A 27,379-nucleotide genomic window follows, 5' to 3' on the forward strand; every position below is an offset into this window, starting at 1 on the left:
TGAGGAGGAGCAGGAAGCCAAGGGGGAGCTGCAGCGCGCCCTGTCCAAGGCCAACAGCGAAGTGGCCCAGTGGAGAACCAAATACGAGACGGACGCGATTCAGCGCACGGAGGAGCTCGAGGAGGCCAAGTACGTGGGGAGTGGGATGAGCTGTCCGGATGTTACATATCTTGTGCAGGACATAGATCTACTTTTAGTAGCCCAACCTGAATTATTTTAGTGGGATTTGCAATACTCTTAGTTAAAATGACATACATACTGCAATGATTTCTTTCAGTCATATGCATGTTTTATTTATATTCCTTAAGGAAAAAACTTGCTCAGCGTCTCCAGAAAGCAGGAGAACAGGCAGGGACTGTGAATTCCAAGTGTGCCTCCTTGGAGAAGATGAATTTGAAGTTGCAAGGGGAGGTGGAGGATCTGACGCTGGACGTAGAGAGAGCAAACACATCAGCAGCTGCCCTGGACAGGAAACAGCAGAACTTTGATAAGGTGATAAGTGAGCACAGTATCTTTTAAGTGTAGCCCCAGATAAAACAATATTTTCAGTACTAGCAGGAAAAAAACATAATAGCCTCTCCTATTAGGAAAGGCTGAGAGAATTGGGATTGTTCACCCTGGAAGAGAAGGCTTCAGGGTGACCTAACTGGAGCCTTCCAGTACCTGAAGGGAGCTGACAGGAAAGATGGAGAGAGACTATTTACAACGGCCCGGAGTGACAGGACAAGGGGCAATGGCTTCAAACTGACAGAGGGGAGGGTTAGGTGGCTAACTGGGAAAAAAATTCTTCCCTATGAGGGCACTGATACAGGTTTCCCAGAGAAGTTGTGGCTGCTCCATCCCTGGAAGTGTTGAAGGCCAGCTTGGATGAAGCTCTGAGCAACCTGGTCTAGGGGAAGGTGTCCCTGCCCATGGCAGGGGAGTTGGAACTAGATATCTTTGAGGTCTCTTCCAACCCAAGCCATTCTGCGATCCTATGATGTCTTTCAGGTCATGGCAGAATGGAAGGGGAAGTATGAGGAAAGCCAGCTGGAGCGGGAAGCTCTCTCTAAAGAATCGTGCTCGCTGGACACGGAGCTTTTCAAAGTGAAAAATGCCTACAAGGAAAACTTAGATCAGCTTGAAACAATCAAACGGGAGAACCACACTCTCAAGCGTATGTGTTTGGCTCTGGTTTCCCTTTTGCTGCTGGAACAGGCTCCCCAGGGCAGTGGGCACAGCACCAAGGCTGCCAGAGCTCAAGGAGGGTTTGGCTGATCCTCTGGGGCACAGGGGGTGACTCTTGGGGATGGGCCTGTGCAAGGCTAAGGGTTGGACTCAATGATCCTTGGGGGTCCCTTCCAACTCAGCACATTCTGTGATTCTGTGATTAGCTGCTCACAATCTTACCACAACAAGGCAGACACTCATGTCTGCAGGACGTGCACTGAGTGACAGGACTCTGTCATTACTGTGCTCTCCATCTTAATGGAGAGTGTCAATGTCTCACCAAAAGTTGTCAAGCAGGTTTGTAAAGTGAAAAAGCTAATAAAGCAAATGTCCTGGCTCTGTAGTATCTGCTGCAGAGACATCAAGGTGCCATTCCCAGGTGAAGGTGATGACCTCAGGAGGCTGTAACAGCTTGTGAAACTGAGATTTACAGATGTACTGAACGCAATGACAGGACCTGTAGGACACTGATGGCCTATCTAGAGACATAACACATGCAGGGCTCTTCCAGGCTCCCTATAAAGAGGGCTGTGAAACCACACTAATGCCCCACTTGTCCTGCATGACTTGGCTGTGTCTGTTTTTATCTGTACATATTTGCAGACACATATACGACTGTGTACACATGTATGTATGTGTATAAATATTTATACATGCAAAAGAGGTGCTGAACGCTGCCACAGAGCATAGAGTTCAGCTCCTCTGGTTGATGTCATTCTCTCACAGAGGAAGTAGCTGATCTGACAGAGCAAATTACTGCAAATGGCAAAATGATCAGAGACCTTGAGAAAGCAAAAAAGCAAGTTGAAGTAGAAAAAAATGGGCTGCGATTAGCTCTGGAGGAGGCAGAGGTGAGTTAGTTTAAATATTACTGGAAAAAGTATAGAGCATGCTAAGCAGCTTTTTGTTCCTTTCCTGGCACCGCCTGTGTGCAATATTGATTGCCACAAACTTTTGGATTTTCTGTGAAGTCACTGATCATGTTCTCTGAAATGTTACCTTCATCTTTGTTTTTATCCTTTTTCTTTTAAAGGCAGCTCTTGAGCATGAAGAGGTCAAAATCCTTGCTGTCAACCAAGAACTGACTCAGATTAAGACAGAGATCAACAGAAAGATTGCTGACAAGGATGAGGAGATCAACCAGTTAAAAAAGAACCATGAAAGGACTGTGGAGACAATGCAGGGTGTTCTGGATGCTGAGATTAGGAGCAGAAGTGAATCTTTAAGGCTGAGGAAGAAGATGGAGGGAGACCTGAATGAAATGGAGATCCAGCTCAGCCATGCCAACCGCCAGGCTGCAGAGGCACAGAAACACCTGCACAGCATCCAGGGAGCTCTCAAGGTCTTTGTTTACCTTGTGATTGATTTATTTTTAAGCACAGTATTCGAGAAGTTCGTTAGGACAAAACTGACTCTTCAAATTTAGGACACCCAGATCCATTTGGACGACGCTCTCAGGACCCAGGATGACCTGAAGGAGCAGGTGGCCATGGTGGAGCGCAGAGCAAACCTGCTGCAGGCTGAAGTTGAGGAGCTACGGGCAGCCCTGGAGCAGACGGAGCGGTCGAGGAAAGTGGCTGAGCAGGAGCTCCTGGATGCAAGTGAACATGTGCAGCTCCTCCATACCCAGGTAGTTTCCTTTGCTAAGACTGACATATTTTGGGGTCCAGAGGTTCATGGAGTAAGAATGAATAGTAATTCGTGGTCTGTGTGTGTAAGAGACCAAAAACAGACACTCAAAGCCTCTCTCTTTCTTCTTTGTAGAACACCAGCCTTTCTAATACAAAGAAGAAGCTTGAAACTGATATGGCACAAATCCAAAGAGAGATAGAGGATGTTACTAATGAATCAAAAAGTGCTGAAGAAAGAGCAAAGAAGGCAATGACAGATGTGAGGATGTTACTGTGTTTTTCCCTTTGAATTTTCAGGGTTTCCAGAAGCATTGCTGCTAGGGGTTAATGTAAATACTCCTGTCACGTGTTGTACAAGAACCAGTCTGTGGGCATGGTTGAAAAGGCTACCTGTCAGAAGAGGATTAGAACAACAGGAACCATGTCCTGCTGAGAGATGAGTTATTGGGGCTGTTGCCTTCATTTATGGACTAAACCCACATTTGGTTGGTCGTAAACAAATAACTTTCTTCAGTGCTGCAAGAAAATTTAATCCACAAAGAAATCCTGCAGTATTGAAACCACTACAGTGGCTAATGTATTTGAATAGTTGTCTTTGCAAAATCCTATTTAACAACTTTTTAAATCAGAATTGTAAATGTCCATTCAAAATTGGTGCTAAATCCTCCCATACAAGGCCTGTGAAGCTCAGCCAGGCCATAGGGCTGGTATGTCATGGAACTCAACCTGTTAATCATTTTTGATGCAGAGGAGCAAACCAAAGTCTTAACACTTAAATACATTATTTGGAGTTAAAATAGAAAGAAAACTTTTCCAGTTGCTCATGAAAATGAAAAAAAAAAAAACTAAATAAAATCACAGAATCATTAGGCTTGGAAAGGATCTCTGGAGATCATCCAGTCCGACTCCCATGCCCAGGCAGGGTCGCCTGGAGCAGGTGACACAGGAATGCATCCATGTGGGTTTGGAATATCTCCAGAGAGGGAGACTCCATACCTTCCCTGGGCAGCTGTTCCAGTGCTCTCCATCCTTCATGGAAAGAAGTTCTTCCTCATTTTGATGTGGAACTTCTTATTTTAAAATAACTTCTATTCTGTTTGAATAAAAGAGAAATAGAACATTACAATAAATTATACACACACACATACACACATATATATAAAATATCTAGTGCCATTATTTTATTCTCACATTTTTCAATATGCACTTTTCAGATATTTTGCTGCCAAAGCAACTTCTTGAATTTTACATTTTTTGTAAGTGACGTCACTCAATATTTCACCGAAATCTTCGTTTTATTGTGTAGGAGTCCAATGTTTGAGAGCAAACTAATGTCTTAAATAGCATAGATTCTTTTAAACTACTTTATGCCTTGTGGCAGTAGCCCTTCAGGCTGTTGTTGCAAATAGCAGGGCACTCACTACAGCACAGCACCCACCACACTCCAGGTGTTGAGCACAGGAGCCTGTTCCCAGGCTCTGCTGTGGCTCTGGCTGTGCCCTGTGTGCAGGAGAAGGAATCAGACACTTTCCTCATTTCTGTTGGCATTTAGAGGAATATTTTGCTTAAATGACTCCAGGTTTGCTCTGCTAATCCCATCTGAGATATCAGTGAGTCCCTGCCCTGTGGACCTCTTTTCTGTGCACTTGGGAAATCCCAAACTGCTGTGTCAGGAGATGCCTCCTGGCTTGGTGGCAAAGGGCTTTCCTTGACCTTCCCTACGGACATCTGGACAGGAATTCCTAACTCCCAGTGCTGTTTCTTGCTTTCAGGAGGATTCACTTGTAGCCTCTTTTGTCTTCAGAATTAAAGAACCCGGTATTCTCCTGCTAAGGTGAAGAGAATTGGTTGCTTCCTCCAAAGTAATTGAACCTCAAAATGGAAAAAGCCACCCCTCAGGTCCTCTGGTTCCTGTTCTTCCCAATCCATGAAGCTGAGTCAGAGGAGGGCTAGGTTGAATCTCAGGAAAAGGTTCTTCCTCCAGAGGGTGGTTGGACACTGACCAGGCTCCCCAGGGCAGTGGGGACAGCCCCAAGGCTGCCAGAGCTCAAGGAGTGTTTGGACAGCTCTCTCAGGGACGTGGTGGGATTGCTGGGGTATCTGGAGGGCCAGCAGTTGGACTGGATGATCCTTGTGCATCCCTTCCAATTTGGAATATTCTGTGATTCTATGATTCTGTGGCACCTTGCTGGCAGTGGAGGTCACAGTGTGACCATACGGTGGGACAGAGCATTTACCCTTTCTGTCATTCCAGCTCTGCGTGTGCAGCAAGACAGTCTTGTCCCATCCTTTTTCCTACTATTTCCTGTCATGTTTCTGCCACTATCATGTCATGCAAAAAAAATGAAGCAGGAAATGGAGTGGCAGGAATGGTCATCAGGAAACAGGAGTAAATGCTCCACTGATACACAGCATGCACTGTTCCTTCCCATTCCTCTGGTTTCTTGTGTCATCTTCCTCCCAAGGTGGCCGTGATGGCAGAAAAGCTGAAGAAGGAGCAGGACACCAGTGCCCACCTGGAGAGGATGAAGAGGAACCTGGACCAGACGGTGAAGGACCTGCAGCACCGTGTGGATGAGGCCGAGCAGTTGGCCCTGAAGGGAGGCAAGAAGCAAATCCAGAAGCTGGAGGCCAGGGTGAGTACCACAGCTGAACATGGGAGTCAGAGACACCTTTCTTCTCCAAGTCCTATGTGAGTCTTGCTTAAGGTAATTGTTGATTAATTCACCAGATCCAAGAATTAGAAGCTGAGCTGGAAGAAGAACATAAACAATCTGCAGAGGCTACGAAAAACATCTGCAAATATGAGCGGCATGTCAAAGAGCTCACTCTCCAGGTGGGTAAAAATAGAAAGCAATTCTCCTGATGTCTTATCTCCCAAGGACATGTAATTGCATATTCTCTTTACTCAGAATGAAGAACACAGGAAGAACATGATGATGTTACAAGATCTGGTAGATAAATTGCAGATGAAAATCAAATCCTACAAAAGACAAGCTGAGGAAGCTGTGAGTCACTAAACTGAAGCAAATACTTATTTACCAGTTCATAGTACCGTCAGTTTAAAAGCTGGCTCTGTGCCTCAGCATGTTGCCAGATGGTTTTTAATTTCTTTTTTGTTTTGCAATTTCAGGATGAACAGGCCAATATTAATCTCTCCAAACTGAGAAAAGCACAACATAAGATAGATGAGGCTGAGGAAAGGGTAGCTATTGCTGAGAGCCAAGTAAACAAGCTCAGAGCCAAAGCCCGAGAAGGCCCTGCTACAAAGGTAAGACTTCACAGCAGGAGACAGGTGTATAGTTGTGCTGTTTGCTCAAGCAAGTTGAGCAGCAGGTTTGTGCCTTGCCAGTGGGTACAGCCATCGTTCAAAAGGACAGCTCTGGAAGGGAGGGACTTTTGAAGAAAAGCTGAGAGGGTTGGGGTTGTTCCGCCTGGAGAAGACACAGCTCTGAGGAGACCTTATTCTGGCCTTTCAGTATATAAAAGGGACTTATAAGAAAGACAGTGAAAAGGAGAGCTTTTAGTGGTAGGGCATGGGATGATGGTTTTAAACTGAAATAGGGTATGTTTAATTAAATAAATTGAACATAAGGAAGAAATATTTCATCATGAGAGTGGTGAGACCCTGGCACAGGTTACCCAGAGATGTTGTGGATCCCCATCACTGGAAATGTTCAGGCTCAGGTTGGATGGTGCTCTGAGCAACCTGGTCTTTCACTGGAAAGATGTTCCTGGCCATGTCAGGAGTTTTGGATCAGATGATCTTTGAAGGTGCCTTCCAGCTCACAACATTCTGTGAACTATGATTCTCTGCCTCTGGCATTTCAGGCTCTGGTGCTGAGCATTGCTTTGTGGCTGATTTCATCAGATTAGTTTCAGATTTAAGGAGCTGCTTCATTAAGTGAAAATAATGTCAGTCAACCTAACTCTGAACGTTCCTAAAGCATCCCTTCTGTGAGCCTTAGGCAGAATTAGCATTCTGACTGAGAAAAGAGCAGCAGCTCTGTGTCTTTAGCTGAACTTCCCAGGCAGTTGTCTGTCTCTAACCCAAGACTGGCACAAGATCTGGAGCTACCTTTCCTAGTGTGATCTTTTGACTGCACTAGTTTAGCATAGTTTGTGGCTGGAGGTAAAAAACCCCAGTGCATGTCTTGGAAAAACTACTAGGGCCTGGAGCACATATCCAGGAAATGGAGAACCTCAGCTCCAGACTGCTTTCTGCAGCATTTTCACTCTGGAAGAGATGTTTTCTCCTGAAGGATCTGGCCTGGGACTCAACAGACACTTTTGGTTCTGCCAGCTTTCACTGTCACCTAATGCTCTGCAGTAGGAGAAGGCTTTGACTCCTCAGTGCTTGCCAGGATATCTTGCCAAGAAGCAGGGGACACACTAGGAAGGTTCAGTCTAGGTTCTTCCAGGTGTCTCTAGACATGAGACTACTTTATAAAGGGAATGTTCAATCTCTAATTGAATTGGAAGCCTAGACAGTGGCAAGATTTCAGGTATCTCCTATTGGATATGCTTAGGTAAAGACAGATTGAGCAGACTGACTATGGGCCACTCTCTGCAATGTGCTACAGGTTTAGATCCTCCTTTGAGTTACCTGATACTGTGCAGTATATACTGAGCATAAGTTCGTGGCACAAGTTCTGGTAGGCCTAAAAATTAATCATTGTGATGCCTAAATCTTGTAAGCCCTTCCATGCTATAGACTCACTTTTGGAAATGCCAGTGTACTCCTTATCCCAGAGGGTGGGGGTTGTTTAAGCAATGCAGCATGAAAGTAGCGCTTCAGGAAAGCCAACAGATGTGTTTGTGCATTTGAACCCATCAGTCCAATAGCATGACGTGTGGTGATGTGTTACAGATACCACTGCCTTGGTCTGGTTTCCACTTGCACATCCTACCTGGATGGTGCATTGGGATGGATGATTTCAGGGATCAAAAGACTCTGGATACGTGTAGACTGAACAAAGCCTCTCCTTTCCAGGTGGTGTTAGGAACTGAAAAATGAGCTTCCTCTGGGATAACCAGAACTTCCACAAAGTATCTTTCCAGCTGTGGATTTGCAGTAGCTAGAGCTACACTCGTAGGAAGTAATCTTCTATTTGTTTGTGAACACAAACATTTTCTGCCACTGCTGCTGTACCAGTGTCAATAAAATAGATACCTGCAACTTCAGATGCTCCAAATGAGGATGTTCAAATGAGAGTCATTTTGTTGCTAAGCTTAGCATAGTCAAAACTGTGTGTTCAAGTCTTACTGCTGCCATGATCAGTTTGACCAATTTTATCCTGAATTTAAAACCTAGATGTTTGACAGGTTTCCTCCTCACCTTCTGTTTGGAAGCAAGTATCCTGACCTTGTTAAATGAAGCTGAAAATAAAGTACTGTACAAACAGATGTGGTATATCAAACATGCAATGTGAACAAAATTACAGTGCTTGTGCTTAGTTACACTGCTGTACTTCTGCATGGGAGAACGAGACTGGTGCAGCCTGTGAGCCCACAGCCATCTGTGTGCATTGCAAACTGAGTGCTTAGAATCTCCGTATAGTCAAACCACCTGTCAGAAAGTTGGCCCAATACCTACCAAGTGTTGCAGCTCCAAGCAGAGCAGGACTTGAACTTAGGTGTCTTATGTGCTTGTTCCCATGGAAATGGTTATCAAATGCTCTGCAGTACCAGCAGCAAAGTCTGAGTAGCTGCCTGAAGCTCATCTCCCCAGTGGCACTGGGCACCATAATTCTGCTTGGTGTTTCCCAAGGACAAAGATGCATTCAGCTACTTTGTGGTGAATGTATGGTATAGTTGAAACTGCAGGATTTCAGGTAGGGAGAAAACCCAGCAGACTGCTGAGAAGACATCCCTGGAAGGGCTGGAGAGTGAACGGGATACCTTTGGGCAGACATTCCAGTGCTCTGAGAAGTTGAATTAATTTGTGCATAGCACCAGGCACTGTGTCAAATACGATGCTGACACTGTTGGGAAGTTCTAGGTGAGTGCTTCACATCTGTGTGCCTAGGAAAGGTATATCAAAATGGGTCTCCTTACCTATCTCGAGGACACAGCCAGGCAGTGCTCAGGAAGGAGTCTGGCCTGCTTCTGCTGACAAGTAACAAGGATGGGAGAGGAGAAACCCAAGATGTTCTGTCACTCCTGTCTGAAAAAGAGTGATGGATGTCACATCTTTCTCAGTTTTCAACTACAAAAAGGTTAATAAAGGTTAATAAAATCAGCAGACACCTGTCCCTCCCATGACACCTTTGAAGGCTTCACCATGGCTCCCTGTCAGACACATTTTTTTTCATTCCTCTTCACCCAGTGCACTCATGCTCATTGGCAAAGAGCCAGGATGGCCCTATTGTCAGGCTGAGCAGCATTTGGGGTTACTGATTTCCCCTCTTACCTTGTTCTCCAGAGATCTGTGAACTGATGCCCTAGTTACAATTGATTTTTTTACATTTCCTTGAGAGCATTTGATAATGATTATTATGCAATGGCCCAACTTTTCCTATTACTTTCCAGAAAATAACCTAATGAAATACTGAATTGATAAGATGCAAGATCTTCGGTTTGTCTGAGAAATCTGGAACTTTAATAAACCTCATCAGTCAGTCTAGCCATAGTTTCCCCAAAAACTGTCCCCACACCATGATCCTTTCAAGACAGGCCTCCATCCACTGTTATGGGCTTGTGATTTTGGGAAATCAGAATTGAATGTTAGTTTTCACACCCATTGGGATATATCTAGGTGTGTTGCTCTTTTTCTTTCCTGTGGGATGACTTTTGTTTCAGTTCCTGTTGCCTGGAAGCAGCTCTTTCCCAGGGGAATTCCTGCACCTTGTTCTCAGCAGCTCGTGGCACAGTGCTGTGCTTCAAGATGGAATCCCAAGTCCTGCTTTGCTCTTAGGCCATGTCACTGATCCTACTCCACCACGTCAAATGCCTGGTTACCCAGTGCAATAATCTACTTCATAAACCTGTAGAAAAAGAGTTGTAATTTGCTTAGGAGCAGCCATGCAAAACCAATGGGAAATTACTAACTGCTAGGTAAGTCTAGCAACCCTAATGAGACTGGCATTACTCATTTCAGAGTGTCCAGGCATCAGCATGGCATTATCATGTAATCCCAACCCTCTTTCCTGCTTTTGGTACTAAGTTTGCTGTTTTGCTCTTGCCCCAGCTATACCATCCCTGGTCCTCTGAGACCTCCCACACCTGCTCAAGCAGAGTGGGCAGAGCACAGCAGCCTCAGCAATCCCTGCAAGGCTCTGCAGGGATGTGACTTTAGCAGGAGAATTCCTACCCTCACTACACCAGCTCCTTTCTGCTGGCAGTGCAGCTCTCCCCCATTTCATAAAGGGGTTAAAGTGTGGGCTCTGGGTCATGTTGGGGTTGGCTGGATGGCAGTGTCAGAGCCTGGCTCTCCCACCTGCACCTTGAGCCCCCAGGCTGACTATAAACAGAGACCATGGTGCCTGCGTTGGCATAACATGCCATGTGTGCGGGTCTGGCTGGTTTGGAGTTGAGGATCCTGAGAGCAGGACTGCAGATCTGGGCTCAGGGCCTGCTGGCAGCAGTGCAGCTCTGTGGGAAGCCTGTGGTGCGCTTTGAACTGTACCGATGGTGCGTGATAAGAAAATTGGAAGAAATGCCTGGCCACGGGCACAAACCTTCACAGCTCGAGTTACTGTGAGGGAGTTTAGCCAGTGCTGATGGTTCAGAGCAGCACAAGTGTGAACATTCCACTGCTGGAGACTCTCAGAGAAGCACACAACCCATCCCAGAGCCTGCCACAGCAGAGACCAGGTGCTAAGGCCCTGGCTGAGTCTCCACCTGGCAAGGTGCTCTGCAGGAACCTGAACCACATCACATGGCACCAAATGGGGTGAGGGGAAGCCTTTATAACCAGCCTGACCTTTCAGTGAGCAGCCAAGGGGGGACTGTGCACAGCGCCCACAGCCTGTGTTGTACTGTGTTCTGAGAGACACAGGGGGTGCCCAGTGAGCACAGAGGTGCTGGCAAAGCCAGACTGGGGGGTTTGTAGCAGGAGGCAGTTTAACTTTTTAGGCTGCTGGAAAAAATAACTTGCCCATGGATAAGGAATTGTGTCTCTTGTCTGCCAACTGAACCAATGGAGTCTTCATGTGCAGGAGTGCTGGATGTGCTTGGAAATGGCTTAGAAGGCTGGGACCATACCAAGTATCCTTTTTCCAGGAGCTACCATAAAATCAATCCCCAGGGCTGTGGGATTGCATTTAGTGGCAGAACTTTATAAGCTGCCCAACACACAGTCAATCCCCTGACCACTTTTTCCTGCCTGCTAACACTGCTGCTGTGTCTCCAGCTGAATGTGGGGCAAAATGGAGACTGATTTGGCTTGTTGATCCAGATGGAAAACTCTTCAGGGAGAATGGGGATTATTCCCCAAATAGCTTAATGTGCAACTTCTCACAAAACAATGAAAATGAAACAAATAAATGAGACATAAAAAAGTGGAATGAAAGAAATTCATACTAGAAAAAGAAAGAGGATGTTAAAAGGATGGAAATAAGTTGAGGAGGGAATTTGTGATGGCTGGGAAGAGGAAAAGGGGTCTCTCAAACATTCCTGATGCTGAAGAACCACGCAGAGATGGAGAGCTTCAGGTGGAACTAATTAAATATCCTCCTGGCTGCAAAAGATTTGTGTTTCCTCTCTGGTATCTCTCTAACTCTCGTGGATGTGGATGAAAATAAAGCAGGCAGCTGTGTGCCCTAAGCTCAGGGGCAGGTGCACACCCTCCGACAGGGCCTGCCGTAAGCACGATGTGCTGGTGGCACTGAGGGCTGGGCACAGGTGGCCCTGCAGGCCCTTCAAACTCACAGCTCCCTCCACACCCACCTCCCGGGCTCCCAGGTCCCACCAAATCACCCCTCATCCTTCAAAAGAGACATTCCTAGTGGAGGAGACAAGGCTGCAGAGGGCTTTGGAGGTTGCCCATGCCAGGAGGATCAGCCCATCATGTGTCTCCTTTCATCCTCAATGTCAAAGGCCCAAAATAGCCCTGCTCTCCTAAGACTCCTGTTCAGGGTCGTGCCTGTCTGTGGGCATGATTCACTTCCACTAATAGTGCCTGAGACATTCCTGGGAGGGTAGGCTGCCTTCTGTGTCTCAGTGCCATGTGCTGCCGTGGAGGAGCTGGACAACTGTGCTGTGTCCCAAGACAGCAGATGCTATTCTTACCCCAGGGAGACTTGCTCCAGCACAGCTCCATTCCCAGCTGAAAGGTTAAACGTTAGACTGCGGCCCGAGCGTGCTCTCCCTGCTCAGAGTCTGAATCCAGAGTGGCCCCTTTGGAGCCCTGCCAACCCAGTACCTGGGTGCTCTCCCCTATCTCCTGGGACATGCTGTCCCACAGGGAACACAGCAGCTGCCCAGGTACTTCCAGCAGTCAGCTGGGCTCAGTTGTGGTGCATGGGGGCATCCACTCTCTTGTAAACTAACAAATTAACACAAAAGTTCCTGAAAGCCCATCTTTTGCTCTGCTGATCAGCAAGAGGCCCCAGCTTGCTGATCAAGGGAATCCCTTCCCTGGTGAGGAAGGCAGAGGCAGGGCTTGCTCCAAGCTTGCTCCAGGAACAGCAACATCGCAGAAAGTCTTGTCCCCTCTCTCAGCAAAGTGGAGGAGGAGCAGCAGCCTGTTGAACACATTGAGATCAATAGACCTGGGCCCCAGTGCATTATGTGTGGGCAGCTGAACTTGATGTTTTGTGACTCTTGTTGCAGAAAAAAAAAGTGGTGAGCTGCTAAGTGAGAGAGTGTGGAAGAGTAACCACAGTGCTGAGGGGGGGTTGAAACCATGCTGGTGAGTGCAGAGAGTGTCTAGGAGGAGGAAAGCAAGACAGATGTGTGTGAGGAAAAGAAATAGGTGTACGATGGTAGATGATGTGGGGGTGGAAGAAATGACAACTCAGCATCAGGTTTGGGGAAGAAAGGTCAGGAGAAATCTGAGGGAAAACTTCTGGTAAACCCTACAATGATAATCTGCAAAAGACTAACTCGTATCCCATTTCTTAAGTGCTTTATAAAGCTTAGTTTTAATTTTGAAGAAATAATTTACTGTATTTATTCTGCAAAGGGAAGCAGTCTGTTGTTTCCTTACTGCTGAGGTGGCACATGGGGCTGAGCGGAGCAGAGCTCATCCCCAGGCAGCATTTTCCCAACCCAGGAACACAAGTTGTACTGGGATGAGGGAGTGAAAATACAGATCTTCCTAGAGGGTGAAGAATTCAGGGACTACTGAGAGTCCTTGGATGGAGTCTGGAAGCCCCAAAACATGGCCAGACCTCAGCTGCCCCAGCCTGCTCCCCAGGCAGCCTGAGTTGGGGTCCAGCAGCTGTTCTCACTGACAGAGGGTAAGTGGATGGGGGGGTGCAGAGCGGCCTGAGTTTTGAGCTGCTGCTGTGGCCCACCCCACAGGGACCTGGGTTGTCACTCTGTGTCAGCCCAGCCAGGGGCCACCACCTAGGCACATGTTTTATGAAGAATCATCCAAGAAAGAAAACCCAAACGACCTTGAAGTGGAGGAGGAGCTGGGAGCAGAAGCCAAGTGTCTCTCAGTAGTGAGAGCTGCTCCTGCCCATCCTGGGAAGATGGGGAAGATACGTAGTGAGGAAAGGAACGAATGAGCTGTTCCCAGCTGGGGGAGGATGCATGCAGGAGGAGCAGAGGCTGGGAACAAAATCACCTCTGACAGCAACTGCTATGAAGTCTGATGGATTATGAGGATCAAAGAAGGACACTGATTTAAGGAAGATGAATTCCTCACTGCTTTATGGGGAATGGGGATCATTTTGCATTGACACTCTGTAGAGCGAGGCTGCCTGTCACCTGATAAGGGCTTGTGCAAAGGTCCTGAGAAAAGAGTGGCTATAAATGATCATCTCTGAAAAAATGTTTTAAATAGATGCAGCTGATGGGCTCATATAGCTCCATGTGGACAGCCAGAGAGCTTAAATGCAGCATTCCAGTAGTAGTAGAGAAAATGGTTGAAAATATTCCTCTTCAGAAACTCTTTGTTGGCAAAGGAAAATTGATCAGTTCACGTTGTAAACTCCTGTCAGGAGCCCCAGGAGAGGAGAAATCATAGAATTCCACAGTGGTTTGATTTTAAAGGGCCCTTAAAGGTCATTCAGTTCCACCCCCTGCCATGGGCAGAGACACCTTCCACTGTCCCTGGTTGCTCCAAGCTCCATCCAACCCGGCCTTGAACACTTCCAGGGATGGGGCAGCCACAGCTTCTCTGGGCAACCTGTTCCAGGGCCTCACAGAGAAGAGTTTCTTTGCAAGATCTAATCTAAATTTAACCTCTTTCAGCTTGAAGCCATTCCCCCTTGTACTATGACCATGTGATCCCTGCTGTTAGGAAGTCACAGCTGTGGTCTTACAGGCGCTGCAACCCCATCCTCCTCCCGCCTAGTGCCAGCACCACAGCCCTGATGCCAACACAGGACTGCTGGGGAAACAGAGTCCAGCACATATGAAGACTTTGGGATCAGAGCCCAGGCAGAGAATGCCCAAACTTAGCCAATGTGAGAGGGAAACAGCAGCAGGGAGTCATGTCATGAATCTGCAGCAAGACCCTTTGAGGCACCATGACAAGTACTGTTCACCTGAATACATTTGTCAGGGAGCAGCAGGCACTTGGGGGACCTGAGGGACTGATTTGCAAGATAATACACACCTGTGTTTCTCAGCAAAGCAGTGCTGAAGTTGGCAGAACATCTTGAGCTGTGGAAGATTTAACATGTATTTTCTCAGGCCACAGTCCTGACTGAGATGTCAAACACACCAGTTTTGGGCTGTCTGGTGTCACATAGTCATCATTGTCTTCTGCTGGGGCTGTTCTGCTTTGCACAACTGATTTGCCCTTCAGGGAGCAGCATCCTTTCCTTGGCATCTCAGATGGCTGCAGACAGCAATTAAGAAAATGTTTAGCCTGACCCCCAAGGGAATCTGTTTGCCAACATAAAATAATGAGACTGTTGATAAATTTCCTAAGGATGCAAAAGGAACTTTTCTGCAACATAGAAGATTTTGCTATGTATCCTGTTGGAAACCGCTACAGTGACTCCATCACTCAGAAAATTCTCTGGTAAACCACTGGGCTGTCTTAACCTTGAAAAGTCTAATTTTTAAAGTTAGCAGATTTATAGGAATTCCATACCAATTTATTTCAATTTACAGCACTGAATTTTTCCCAGAAGTGGGATTTGTGCATCTGTCACAAATGAGTGCCAGCCGAGGAAGATATCACCTCATTGCTATCTTTTTTAGGATACAGTTGCTGCTAGTGCTAATATTATGCACTTAATCCTGATTTTCCTTCCCTCCCCCTTTTGCCACTTGCTCTCTTTTTTCTTTATCTTACCCAGAGGTGTCTTAGCCTGCCCACCCCACTCCCCTGCTCTGTAACAGGAGCTCCTCAGCTGCTTTGGTGGGTGACAGAAAGGGCATCCTGAATGTCACCTCCTTGGCCAGCTCTTCTGCTGGTGTTTACGGGGAACATGAGAAAGTCTGAGGAACAGCACAACTCTGACACTCATTGAAGTGTTCTCACCCCAAATAAAAGTTTGCTGCTTTACGTCTCTCCACTGCTCCGTTACTTGGGCTGTGCTACTCTAGAGTCTCATTCACTGTCATTCTGGTGAAAGCCACTGAGAAAGATGTTGTCCTTATGAGGCAGACTGTATAATTATCAGTCAGAAAAACCCTTTTTGCACATGAAACAGAACTTCAACTTCTCTGTCCATAGTCTCTGAAAGGAGGACCGGGATTAGGAGATAGGAAGGCTACCAGAATAGTGAATAGTTGACTCCAAATGTCAGGTCAGTGCTCACTGGTGACCACAAAAGGCAAAAAAAGTATCAGGAATTGTCAGGATCAACTGAGAACAAACAAGAAAACATTGTACCAGGCCCATAGACCACCTGCTGTCTGCAGATTTGGCCTGTGCAGTTAGGAAGGGTACAGAGAGCGAGGACAAAATTGATGGGACTACTGGGTTGTCAAGCTGGGAAAAGAACAACCAGGTGGGGAGACGGCATTCTTACATAATATTATAAATAGTACAGGCAAAGTGAAATTGGATTTTCACCAAGCATCCAGTGAACAGGAGATGATAATCACATAATGGCCACAGCAAAATGGCTTTGCCTATGCCAGAGTTCTGCAAGGCAGGATCCCCACTGTGGGAAGGCATCCAAGCAGTGGGCAGTGCTAAATAGCTACTCCCAGAAACCACAGCCACAGCTTTTCCCCATCTATCCCATCAGCTGCAAGCCTGGAAAGTCAGTGATCTTCCTACACTTACCTGTTTAAGCTCAGCCACTTTCCGGCTCTCTCTCTGCGAACAGGCTGGTCCCAATGCTTGGATCAAAATGGCTGAAAAACCCCTTTCCTCACATGCCATTTCTGATAACAGAGAGCAATGCAAGGGAGAAGCAGCATCAGAGTCGTTAATTAGGAAGCATCCTAGTGCTATAATGCCCATCTGTGTTTTGGCAAAAAAAGCAAAACTGGTGTTTGTGGTTTGCTGTACAAACCATTTCTTTTGTACTAGTGATGAGGCAGAACGTTCTTCCTCTGGAGATTTTGAGGGAATATATGCTAATTCCTCTGAAAATAACAGGTGCAGCAAATGAACAAAAATCTTTGAGTTTCTCAACATTAGGTCATACACGGTCACTCTAAATGAGAGGAACCCACCCTCAGAAACATGTCCAAGCACAGCTGCTGTCACCAAGCCTGTCTCCTGTGTGACAGCATTAAGAGGCAGTTGATAACACATCAAACATTGATGTGTCTGTAAACAATGAATAGATGTATATAAGTTCTATGTTATGGAATATCTACTGTGGTTTATGAGGGTCTGAAGACCAGTCACCGGGCAAGCTGATTGAGCTGAAGTAGGACAGAGTATTCACCAGTAGGGACCTACCACATGCAGGGCTGACTTCCTTTCACCTGAGCTGTAATGTGTGCTCAGAGGAGCAGCACATCCATGCAGACATTCCTGATGCCTCCCATGGCCCTGAGTGCCTCTCAGTTCCTGGTCAGGCCATCAGGGACCCCAATCACCTGAGGAGGAGCTGAAGTGGCCCCAGGCACAGGAGACGCTGCAATCTGTGTAGGCACCTGAGCCTGCTCTCCAGAACATCGACCCACAGCAGGAGGTTTCCTGCTGGAGCAGAACTGAGCAGCTCTGAGCTCTCTCCAGCATCCCAGGGCTCACTAGCAGGGTGTGCAAGGGGATCCCTGTTGAAGGGGATGTCTGCTGTATCCCATGAGCATTACAGGCTCCATGTAGGGGGGATAAGTAGGTGACTGAGACCTGAGAAGGCCAAAGGCTTAGGCTTCATATAGAGATAATAGGAATGTCCTTGTTCTTCTGGACAAGGGGCACAGAGAATACATTCTTTTCAGTACAGTTTCCTGTGTGTAAATTATTTGGATTTTGTTTCAGTGACGTGACATTTTTCACCAGCTTGAGATGGTTTGTGCTCTAGAAGGCTTCATCACCTGGGTGGAGCATCATGCAGAGGGTGGGTGTCTGAGGAGATTGGGATGATGACAAATGTCTTGGGTGTGAGAGTCTGCCATTCACAGGATCACACAGATCACAGAAGGGTTTGGGTCGAAGGGACCTATAAAGTCCATCTAGTCCAATCCCCCTGACATGGGCAGGGACATCATGTAATCTTACGTTCTTCAATGTTATGTTATGATCAGAAATACCCCACAGATGGTATGTTAGCTGCTGCTCACTGTATCATACCCCTATTTTCTGACAAATGGTACTTGGTGTCTCAGAATGAAAAAATGTTTGTACCAGATCCCTAAAGCCCTGTCTGTGGTGTGCTGAGGAAATGCTTACCACTGTGAATGTATCCAGCCTGTGGTAGCAAGAGGACACTCCTATACTCTGCCTGCCCTGCCACTCCTCACCTGGTGGAACTCCTTGCTGATGTGATGGGATGCATTTTGCTGCCCCGGTGAGCTCCACAGCTCTCTGACTCTGTCTGCATGTCATGCTGCTCTTCAAGGACTGAAAGCAACCAAAGCCTCCTGCTGCTGAGGACATTTTCAGATGATGTACTTAAGAAGCAATATTATGGAATTGGTGTTCTGGAGGGATTTGCTTTGGCAAGTTGCATGAAATTAACTGTCTCCAACAAAGCAGTGGAATCAAAGACTCATGCCCAGTTGTCCACTTGAGAAATACTGTTTTTCAGGACCCCAGGGAAATTTTGTTTTCTTAGCACAAGAAGTGAAGATGCAGATGACTTTGCTGATTAGCTTTGAGCAATTGTCTGCTTTGGATGGACGAGGAAACCTCTACACTAAAGCCTCAGAGCTGCTGTTGTGACAGACCATCTGGAGCTCTTTAGTTCAGTCTCCCACTTCAAGCACATCTATTGCTGGTGTTGGTCCAATTAGCCATGGCTTTGGTGAGCCAAGCTTTTCAGACAGAGACTCCAGAAGCTCTATAGGTAACCTGTGCCATTTCTTCATTACTCAAAAGTCAAGAGTTTTCCTAATATCTAAGTGAGAATTTTCCTAATGTCTGAGAATTTTCCTAGTGTCTAAGTGGAGATTTTCAAGCAACAATTTGTGGTTATTGCCCCTTGTTACATTGTCTGCTGCTCATGAAAAAAGCTTGGCACATTGTCTTTGTAGCTGCCCCTAATGTACATTAGCCTTTTTCCCCTCAAACTAACCATACCCTCAACCTCTCTTCATAGCACAAGTCTTCCAGTCCCTTGCTCATCTTGCCAGCCACCTGCTGGACTCTCGCCTTTTAGTTCTCCTCCCTTTGGAAATGGGGAACCTAAAACTGGACAAATCATTTCAGATGAGGACTCAGTAGAGTCAAGCAGAAGGGACAACAGCTTTCTACAATCCACTGGCCCCACTTCTAGCACCACACAGTACTCGATTCTCCCTGGTTTTGGTTAGAACATGGTACTAATAATACCAAGGTCATGTTTGATCCCTGTATGGGCTATTCACTTAAGAGTTGGATTCAATGATTCTTGTAGGTCCCTTCCCACTCAGAATATTCTGTGATTCTGTGACTCTTTGCAGTGAGAGCACTCATATTCATATCCACCAACATCCTTCCTCTTGGAGGGCCCTCTGTCCTAGTTAGGGGAGCACAAAACAGAGAGCTTGAGAGTAGCTCCCGTGGTTAAAGATTTTGGATCACCAGACCACAAGAAAAGATTCCTTTTCCTACTGCAAAACCTCCTGCCATACAGGCACATTCTTGTTTTTCCAGTTCATGATCTTGATGACTCTGAACAGGCAGGAGATGGAGGTTCCCACCAGCCGACACGCAGCATCTGCAGGCACTTCCCCTTCCCCTCTCTGGCCTGGCTGCTGCCTACCTAAAAGTGCCTTCTCACTGCCCCTGTCTCTCAGCCAACCACTGGGATGGGGAGAAGGAAATACACATCTCCAAGGCTGGCAGAAAGGGAGCAGCTGCCTGATAATTGTCTCAAGAAGGATCTATTTTCAGCATGACTGAACCCTTTCTCCTCCAGGGGAATGTGTGCCTTGCCGACACCACATTGCTGTGCAGGACAGTCTGTATCCAGAGATGGCTCTCAGCCTGCCACTTCCCTTTTATCTGTGCTGTGATTTGCTTCTGGTCCCAGTGAAGTCAAGGCCTGCAGAGATGGAAATAGGATTGACAGAAAGTTAATGGCCCCCAGGAAACATTGCATGTTTTTTTGCATTGAAGCACTTGCACTTCTTTCAACAGATTCCTTCCTGGACAGATTTCTCCTTGCTGTGCCTGGGCATAAGAAACATGGCAAAGTTTTCCCTGATGTAACTTTTTGGGATCTACAGAGTTAAACTACAGTGAAATCTGGATCATCCGTTTCAGATTAGAGACTCTCTCTTTGTAAAAAACCACTATACCAGTGTCATATAAATGATACCTGAGAGAGAGGAGCTGTGTAAATTAAACCAAATTCAAAGCAGATGCTCAGTAGCTTAGACTGCCCTCCAGAGTTGCTCATGACAGCTGACCAAACACTTCACATTTCTTTTAGTGAGCTTTATGTCCTACTTTATGTCCTACACTACAACGCTGAATGCTGGGTCATTTGCCCAACCTTTTTTGCACTTTCTCCTGCCTCCTCTTCCAGCCTCCACAAACTTATTCCTGTGTCTTTCTTGTCTAAATATTCACTGAGCGTTCATGTACTATGTGTTCACAACACATGCTCTTACATCTGCCATTGCTTTCTAATTTCCTTCAAACAGATATTTTAAAACATCAGCTGAAAACATCGAAGGAGAAATTCTTGTTTTCTGTGTTTTATTTAGTTAATGCAAATGAGGAAAAAAGGAAATGGATCTGAATTTAGAGCTTTCGAGTGAAAGCAGTTGATGTTTTAACATTTTATCTTCTTTTTATGACTGTCTGAAAGAGCTTGCCTAATGCTGTTCCTTCCAGAGCAGTTGCTAGAATAGCCTTGCTATTCAATTTGAATGGCACTGGACTATTTAACACTGAATTCAATCAGGCCCCGTCACCCCAGCTGGTCTGTGGCACCAAGATTGTTTTTGCATTGAAGTACAACTGACAGACAGGGGGGTAACACACTCAGTGTCATCTAGAAATGCTGCTGGTGGGGGAGGCAGTACTACTTAATGTAAAGTGTGTAATTTTAGCTGAACTTGGTATGCAAATTATTCTTCACACCATTCTGGAGGATTTTGCTAGATTTCAGTAATCCTTCAATCCTCAAATGATTAATACCAAACACCTTTCAGGGATTTCACCCCAAGACACCAAGCAAAGCCAACATATCCATAATCACATTACGTTAACGCTGGGATTTATACTGGTCCTGAGGTACTCATATAGAGATACTAATGTAGCCATAAGTCAATACCTGTGATGAGCACAGAAATTCCCATTAGGGATCCACAGTAACAATAGTCTCTGAATTTCAGCTAGCATATATAGTCACACTGTGGATTTGCATATGCTCACAGAAACCCTTGGCCAAAGTAGGATCTCCTGCCACATTTGATGCAGGGTCAGGTGGGACAGTATATCCTGCAGCCCCTCTATACCCTGGGCAATCAGGCAGCATTCCAAATCTTCCTTGTAGGATGCAACTGTCTTCAGTTTCCTGAGTTTTCCTGTGTGAATCCTGTAGCATCCCTCTGAATAGAAGGCTGCCTTCCCTCCTGAGGAGGGGACTGCAACCAGAGCGTGCCTGGGCTGTCAGAGCTCAAGGGCTGCAGTCTCAGATCAGGCAGAACAGATTGGCAGAGAGTTTCTTCCCTGTTGACTCTGGGGACAGAGACAGTTCCTTTCTATTTCAGTGGACTAGGTTTACAGCTTCCATTTCTTTGTGCCAAGGAATGTGCTGATTCTTTCTGGTGACAGGAAAGCTGCCAGATTCACACCTTTGAGATAACAGTGCTAGTTCTCCTACTGAATAGGGTCACAAGCTCCTGTCCCTCAGCCCTCAGGCTGCCTATTTCCACATAGCTGTTGTGGCACGATATTGAGAACAGCTTCAGTCAGAGTGGGCCAGAACCACTGTTAGAACTGGGTCCCGCTGGGTTGTAGTCCTAACATCCAGATTCTTCTCCAAGGATCAAACAGAGACTGGTTTCATGAACTGGATAGTCCAGTATTTGAGACAGTGAAGGCCAAGTCTCTGAAGTAAATGGCAAATGGTTTGGTCTCTAAACCAACATATATATTCTTGTCTCCATGGATATTCTATTGAATGTACAGGCACCTCTTCCTGTTTGTATGCAAAGTGTGGAGTTACTGGGGGAATATAGATGCATCTGTGCACTTGAGTTGCTTTGCTTTAATGTCACAAAGATTCTTTAGCTGGAAACCCACACATGATTTAGTTAACTCGGTTAGCAAGACAGGTAAATACAGCCATAAAGATTTGAGTCTTTGTGATTCTACAGTTGCTGAGATCCATTTAACGTTAAATGCTTTCTCTGTTAAGTATAGTGTGCAGCTGAGGACTGGTGAGACCTGAGGTCAATCTGGGCTCCAATAATGCAAAGCAAATGCGAAGCCCTGAACCTGGAGAGGAACAGCCCCAGGCACCAGTATATGATGGGTGCTGACCACCCGGAAAGCAGCTTCACGTAAAAGGACCTGGAGGTCCTGTGGGACACGAAGCTGAACATGAGCCATGTTCATGTCCTTTCTGTGAAGAAGGTGAACGGTGTCCTGGCTGCATCAGAAGTGTTGCCAGCAGACAGAGGGAGGTGATCCTTGCCCTTGATCAGCACAGAGGGCACACCTGGAGTGCTGGGTCCAGTGCTGGGCTTCCCAGTATAAGAGAGATATAGAGCTAGTGGAGAGGGTCCAGCAAAGGGCCAGTAAGATCAATGAGTGACTGGAGCATCTCTCTCCTAAGGAAAGGCTGAGAGACCTGAGACTATTCAGCCTGGAGAAGGCTCAGGTGAATCTCATCCATGGATATAAATACCTGAGGAGAAGGTGCACAGAGGATGAAATCAGGCTCTTTTCAGTGGTGTCCAGTGACAAGACAAGAAGCAATGGGCACAATCTGACACACAGGAGGTTCCCTGTGAAAATTGGGAAACAGTCTTCCTGTGAGGGTGACTGAGCACTGGCACAGGTTTCCCAGAGCTATTGTGAAATCTCCATCTTTGGAGATATTCAAAAGCCATCTGGATTAAAGCATCTCCTTCACTGCCATGTCCTGTTTCACAACCCTTTTCTGCGATTTGGACTGGTTTCAAAAAAAGACTTTATGTTTCTAGCACTGGCTTATGGGGACTTACTGGCACTAAATTCAATCTCCAAAGAACTGCTGAGTGATTGTCAAGATCCAGACACATCTCAACTCATTGAGTGCTCCCTGTTCAAATCAGACCTTCTCTTAGCCTGCCCAGAGCTGCCTGACCACGTGCTGCACTCCTGTGACAAGGATGTGTCCACATCCTGCACAGCACCACAGCAAAAGCCCAGAAGAGCTCTCTGAGTACACTGGCTTTGTCATTGGCGACTGGGAAGGCAAAGATTTTTCAGTCCACAAAGTCAGGTGATCTAGCCCAGCACTCTCAGCTGGACTGCCCATGTAGAATAACAGAGTCATAGGATCTTTTTTGTTGGAAAAGATCTACAAGATCATCAAGTCCAACCTGTGACCAATCCCCATTTTGACAACTAGACCAGAGCACTGAGTGCCAGATCCAGTGTTTCTTGGATACCTCCAGGGATGGGGACTCCACCACCTCCCTGGACAGCCCCTTCCAATGCCTGACAGCCCTATCAGTGGAGAAATTCTTCCTGAGGTCCAACCTAAACCTCCCCTAAACCCAAATGGCACAGCTTGAGGCTATTTCCTCTTGTCTTGTCCCTTGTTCCCTGGGAGCAGAGCCTGACCCCTACCTGACTCCATCCTCCTGTAAGGGAGCTGCAGAGAGTGAAAAGGTCCTCCCAAGCCTCCTTTTCTCCAGGCTGAGTCCCCTCAGCTCTCTCAGCTGCTCCTGGTGCTCCAAATCCTTCCCCAGCTCCATTCCCTTCCCTGGACATGCTCCAGCCCCTCAATGTCTTTCTTGCAGTGAGGGGCCCAGAACTGGATGCAGCACTCTAGCTGTGGCCTCACCAGTGCCCAGCACAGTCACTTCCCTGCTCCTGCTGGCCACAGTATTTTTGATACAGGCAGGATGACATTGGCCTTCTTGCCCACCTGGCACACGTTGGCTTATGTTCAGTGGCTGTTGACCAGCACTCCCAGGTCCTTTCCTGCTAAGCAGCTTTCCAGACTTTCTTTCCCCAGCCTGGAGCGCTGTGAGGGGTTATTGTGGCCAAAGTGCAGGACTTGGAACTTGACTTTATTGAATTTCACATCGCTGACCTTGACTCTTTGATCCAGCCTGTTCAGACCCCTCTGCTGAGTCTTCCTGTCCTCCAGCAGATCAACACTCCCACCCAGCTTGGTGTCCATCAGAAAACTCCCGAGGGTGCCCTCGATCCACTTATTCAGATCATTGGTAAAGATACTAAACAGGACTGGCCAAATACTAAGCCCTGGGGAACCCCACTGGATACAACTCCACCTGCCACTCTCTGGGCCTGGCCATCAGTGTGTTTTCAACCCAGGGAAAATGCCCCTGTCCAAGCCATGGCTCTCAGTTTCTCCAGGTGAATGCTGGGGGAGACCGTGTCAAAGGCTTTGCTGAAGTCCAGGTAAACATATCCACAGCCTTTCCCTCGCCCACCCAGCAGGTCACTTCATCATAGAAGGAGATCAGATTGGTCAGGCGGGATCTGCCTTTCCTAAACCTGTGCTGGCCGGGCCTGGCCCCATAGTGTATGTATCCTGTACTTGCTGTGTGATAACACTCAAGATGATCTGTTCCATAACCTTTACCAGCACTGAGGTCAGGCTGAGAGGCCTGGAGTTCCCCAGATCCTCCTTCCAACACTTCTTGCGGATGGGCATCACATTGGCACCTCCAGTCATCTGGGACCTCTCTGGTGAGCCAGGACTGATGATAAATGATGGAGAGTGGCTGGGCAAGCTCTTCTACTACCTCCCTCAGTGCCCTCGGGTGAATCTCATCTGGCTCTGTGGACTTGTGAGTGTCTAAGTGGCTCAGCAGGTCACTAATTGCTCCTGGGTCACAGGGAGTCCATTCTGCTCCCCGTCCCTGTCTAACAGCTTAGGGGGCTGGTTGCCCAGAGGAAAATGGCTCTTCTTGTTGATGACTAAGGCAAAGAAGGCATTAAGTTCCTCAGCCTAAACCTGACAGGATTTAAAACAGTTTATGTGACTGTGCCCTACTCCTGAAACTAGACCAGTGTCTCTCCAGCACTACCAGCAAATCCACTTCCCCTCCCCCATCAGCATTGTACAGGCATGTCTGCCACCCCCAGTGGTCCGGTAAAGATATCACTGTGGTGTTTTGGAATGTTCAAATGTCTAAGTGTGCAAGATATTTGTGATGAAATGGAAGAGCTGGGCTGAGGATATATTGCGTAGAGAGCATCTGGGACTGCACGCTGAGATGATGTGTTTGTGCGTATGTCCAGTTATTTGTATAGTCATGAGTGAATAGAGGATTCTTCTATCAGTTGTAGGCAGGGAAAAAACCTGTGGAAGGTATTCCAAATCAGAGTTACCCTTCCTAGGTTTACAGGCATGGGACTATCTAGATAAACTAAGAAGTTTTCAGCAAAAGCAGGGAGTATCTCTTGCTCACTGGCATTAACCTGCAGATCAGAAGTCTCAGCAGGTATAATCCCTCACAAGGTTCACAATAACACTTCTTGGAGAATCTCCCACTTATTTGCAATTTGCAAAGAGGCATGCATGTACATGCGTGTGTGTGTGTGTGCACTCTTCCTGATATCCCCAAAGCTACCTCACATCTCTGTCAGAGGCATCAGCATAAAAGCCCAGGTAGGACCCAGCCTCTCCTTGCTGCAGTGTTTGGCTGACCATCCTGCTGTGCCTGTTATCCTGCTCAGCTCTTCTACATCTGCACCTCTGCTTTCAGAATTTTACCAACAAAACTGCCAAAAGTTTTTAATAATGCTAATTTATCTTTTAACATCCTGCTTTATCTATTGTACAGCTGGGATAACTGGGACAGACATACCAAGCAATCCATCTTGGATTGTGCAGTGAGTCGTTGGGAAAGCCAGCAATAGAATCCATAAGTCCTGAATCCAAGTTCTCTAAGTGCTTTGACTAGTCCGGATTCCCTCCTTAACACCCTTGTGAGATTGTTTATAGGAGCTGTATTCATATAGCTGGTAAGACATCAAAATTTTCTAATTATATCTAGTCATGTCAAATGACAATTATGCCCTTAGTTCAGTTTGCCAGACAATGCTTTACCAAAGAAGGCTTGCCAAAAATGTTTTGACCGAAGAAAGAAGAGGCATCTGTAGCATCTGCAGAGGAGATCGTATAAAACGTCCCCGCGACACGTCTGCCCTGGCTCCAGGGAAAGCTCCAAGGTAGGTGAGGGGGGTCTGCAGGCTGGCAGGAAGGGATGGTGCCCTTATGTGCCACAACATTCCTGCTGCTTCCAGTGTTCGTGTCCAGGAGGAGACTCCATTATAAACCTGCTCTCAAGGCATCTGCACGTTTTCACTCTGGATTTCTGTGCAGCAGCAATGAGGGAACTGCCATTTCTGTTTTACAGCACTGATCAGCTGCCAGCCTGCAAGCCATCCATCTGGTGTCACAGGAGGTAAGAACCTGATTTACTGATTCTTAGAGGGCAGAGACAGATCCCTTTGGATGGGGTTTCTGGCAGGCTCACTGGTTCACCCTATGTGCAAACCTGGTGGGATTGCAGTAGAAAGGGGGGGTGTCAAAGGCTATGTTTGAAGCCTCTGAACGCTGATGATAGACCAGAAAATGCCCATGGGGACGTTCTTCACTTCTGCTTACTTGACCTTACAGAAATCAAGGTGCGCTGCTTTCCCAGCTTTGCTATGGCAGCAGAAGAATGGGACCAGATAAGCACAGTAGGAAAAAGTGCAAAATCCTGTATTCTACCCAAGAATATATTAATTAATAAATCATCTGAGGAAACACACCTTCTAACCGCCTTTGTAAAGTGCCAGAACTCTCTTACCCATTTTCTTACTCCAGACAAAAAAAATATATTTATTACCTAATGAACAAAGATGGTATAAATTTTACTAATGTAGCTAGAGAATTTTCAAATGCAATTGGCTAAATTTAGGTACCTACACGTTTAATACATCATCTGAAGAAATACCCTCTTTTTTGTTTTTTACATTTGAGAACTCACCTGTTCCTGGATTTTTTTCAGTAGGTATTTATCTGGGATCTTAACACAGCCTTGGCAATTCCAATTTCAGTTCTTGAATTTTATTTCACCTAAGTCAGAATTTTGGGGCTGAAATTATTTAGGTGTTGTAGTGAATGACAACAATGTGTACAGCAAATTAAATTGTAGCAGAATATTAAAAGGTCACAAAGCTTGCCCTTCTTTTCTTTTTCAGTTGACAACTTCATTAGCAACATTCATTAATTTCCCACTACCTTTGCACTACCATTACATTTAATAGGTAAATGTCCCACAGATTCAATGTTTTCCAAGATTGTAGTTCACCTGCACTACAGTTTTTCAGTAGTTTTACTTCATTGTTCATCCTTTTAATGAATTTGCCTAATAGCGATGTCTTAGTGAAACTTCCTTAACAAATTCACTCGTCTTACAGGCACAGTATTCTTAAAGCACCAAACCCATAGTTCTGAAAAGGTCATTAATGAGTGTTTGAAGACCTAGACTACATGGGGGCCTCTGGTGGTCTAGTGGTTAGGGTGCAGGACTCTCACCGCTGCGACCCGGGTTCGATTCCCAGCCCCCCGGGCAGATGGAGCTCGTCAGCCCTGTAAGGCAATCCATCTAAGAGAAGGTCACTCTAAACAAACCTACGTCCTGGGGACCTCACTGCCACTGTCCAAGCTTGC

General features: G+C 46.5%; 1 protein-coding gene and 1 long non-coding RNA gene across 2 annotated transcripts in view; one reads left to right on the top strand and one right to left on the bottom strand.

The window, feature by feature from the left end:
* The window catches only part of LOC108507715 (myosin-3-like), a 13,130-nt gene extending 5,255 nt beyond the window's left edge, over positions 1 to 7,875 (top strand). Inside the window, exons 10-21 of the mRNA XM_017835934.1 lie at positions 5 to 129; positions 309 to 492; positions 991 to 1,156; positions 1,936 to 2,060; positions 2,243 to 2,551; positions 2,636 to 2,839; positions 2,974 to 3,099; positions 5,306 to 5,476; positions 5,572 to 5,676; positions 5,753 to 5,848; positions 5,974 to 6,111; positions 7,834 to 7,875. Coding sequence (XP_017691423.1) covers positions 5 to 129; positions 309 to 492; positions 991 to 1,156; positions 1,936 to 2,060; positions 2,243 to 2,551; positions 2,636 to 2,839; positions 2,974 to 3,099; positions 5,306 to 5,476; positions 5,572 to 5,676; positions 5,753 to 5,848; positions 5,974 to 6,111; positions 7,834 to 7,857 — 1,773 coding nt within the window. The 3' untranslated portion in view covers positions 7,858 to 7,875. The remainder of the gene's footprint in view (positions 1 to 4; positions 130 to 308; positions 493 to 990; positions 1,157 to 1,935; positions 2,061 to 2,242; positions 2,552 to 2,635; positions 2,840 to 2,973; positions 3,100 to 5,305; positions 5,477 to 5,571; positions 5,677 to 5,752; positions 5,849 to 5,973; positions 6,112 to 7,833) is intronic.
* Positions 7,876 to 9,413: 1,538 nt separating this feature from the next.
* On the bottom strand, positions 9,414 to 19,270 carry LOC108507728. The gene is made up of 3 exons (XR_001878243.1): positions 17,835 to 19,270; positions 16,201 to 16,301; positions 9,414 to 9,826 (listed from the first exon to the last, which is right to left on the bottom strand). It is a non-coding gene; the product is annotated as an uncharacterized LOC108507728 (long non-coding RNA).
* Between the last annotated feature and the right edge of the window lie 8,109 nt (positions 19,271 to 27,379).

The sequence above is a fragment of the Lepidothrix coronata genome, unplaced genomic scaffold, assembly GCF_001604755.1.
Source record: "Lepidothrix coronata isolate B3197 unplaced genomic scaffold, Lepidothrix_coronata-1.0 Scaffold267, whole genome shotgun sequence".
NCBI classification, from domain to species: domain Eukaryota; kingdom Metazoa; phylum Chordata; class Aves; order Passeriformes; family Pipridae; genus Lepidothrix; species Lepidothrix coronata.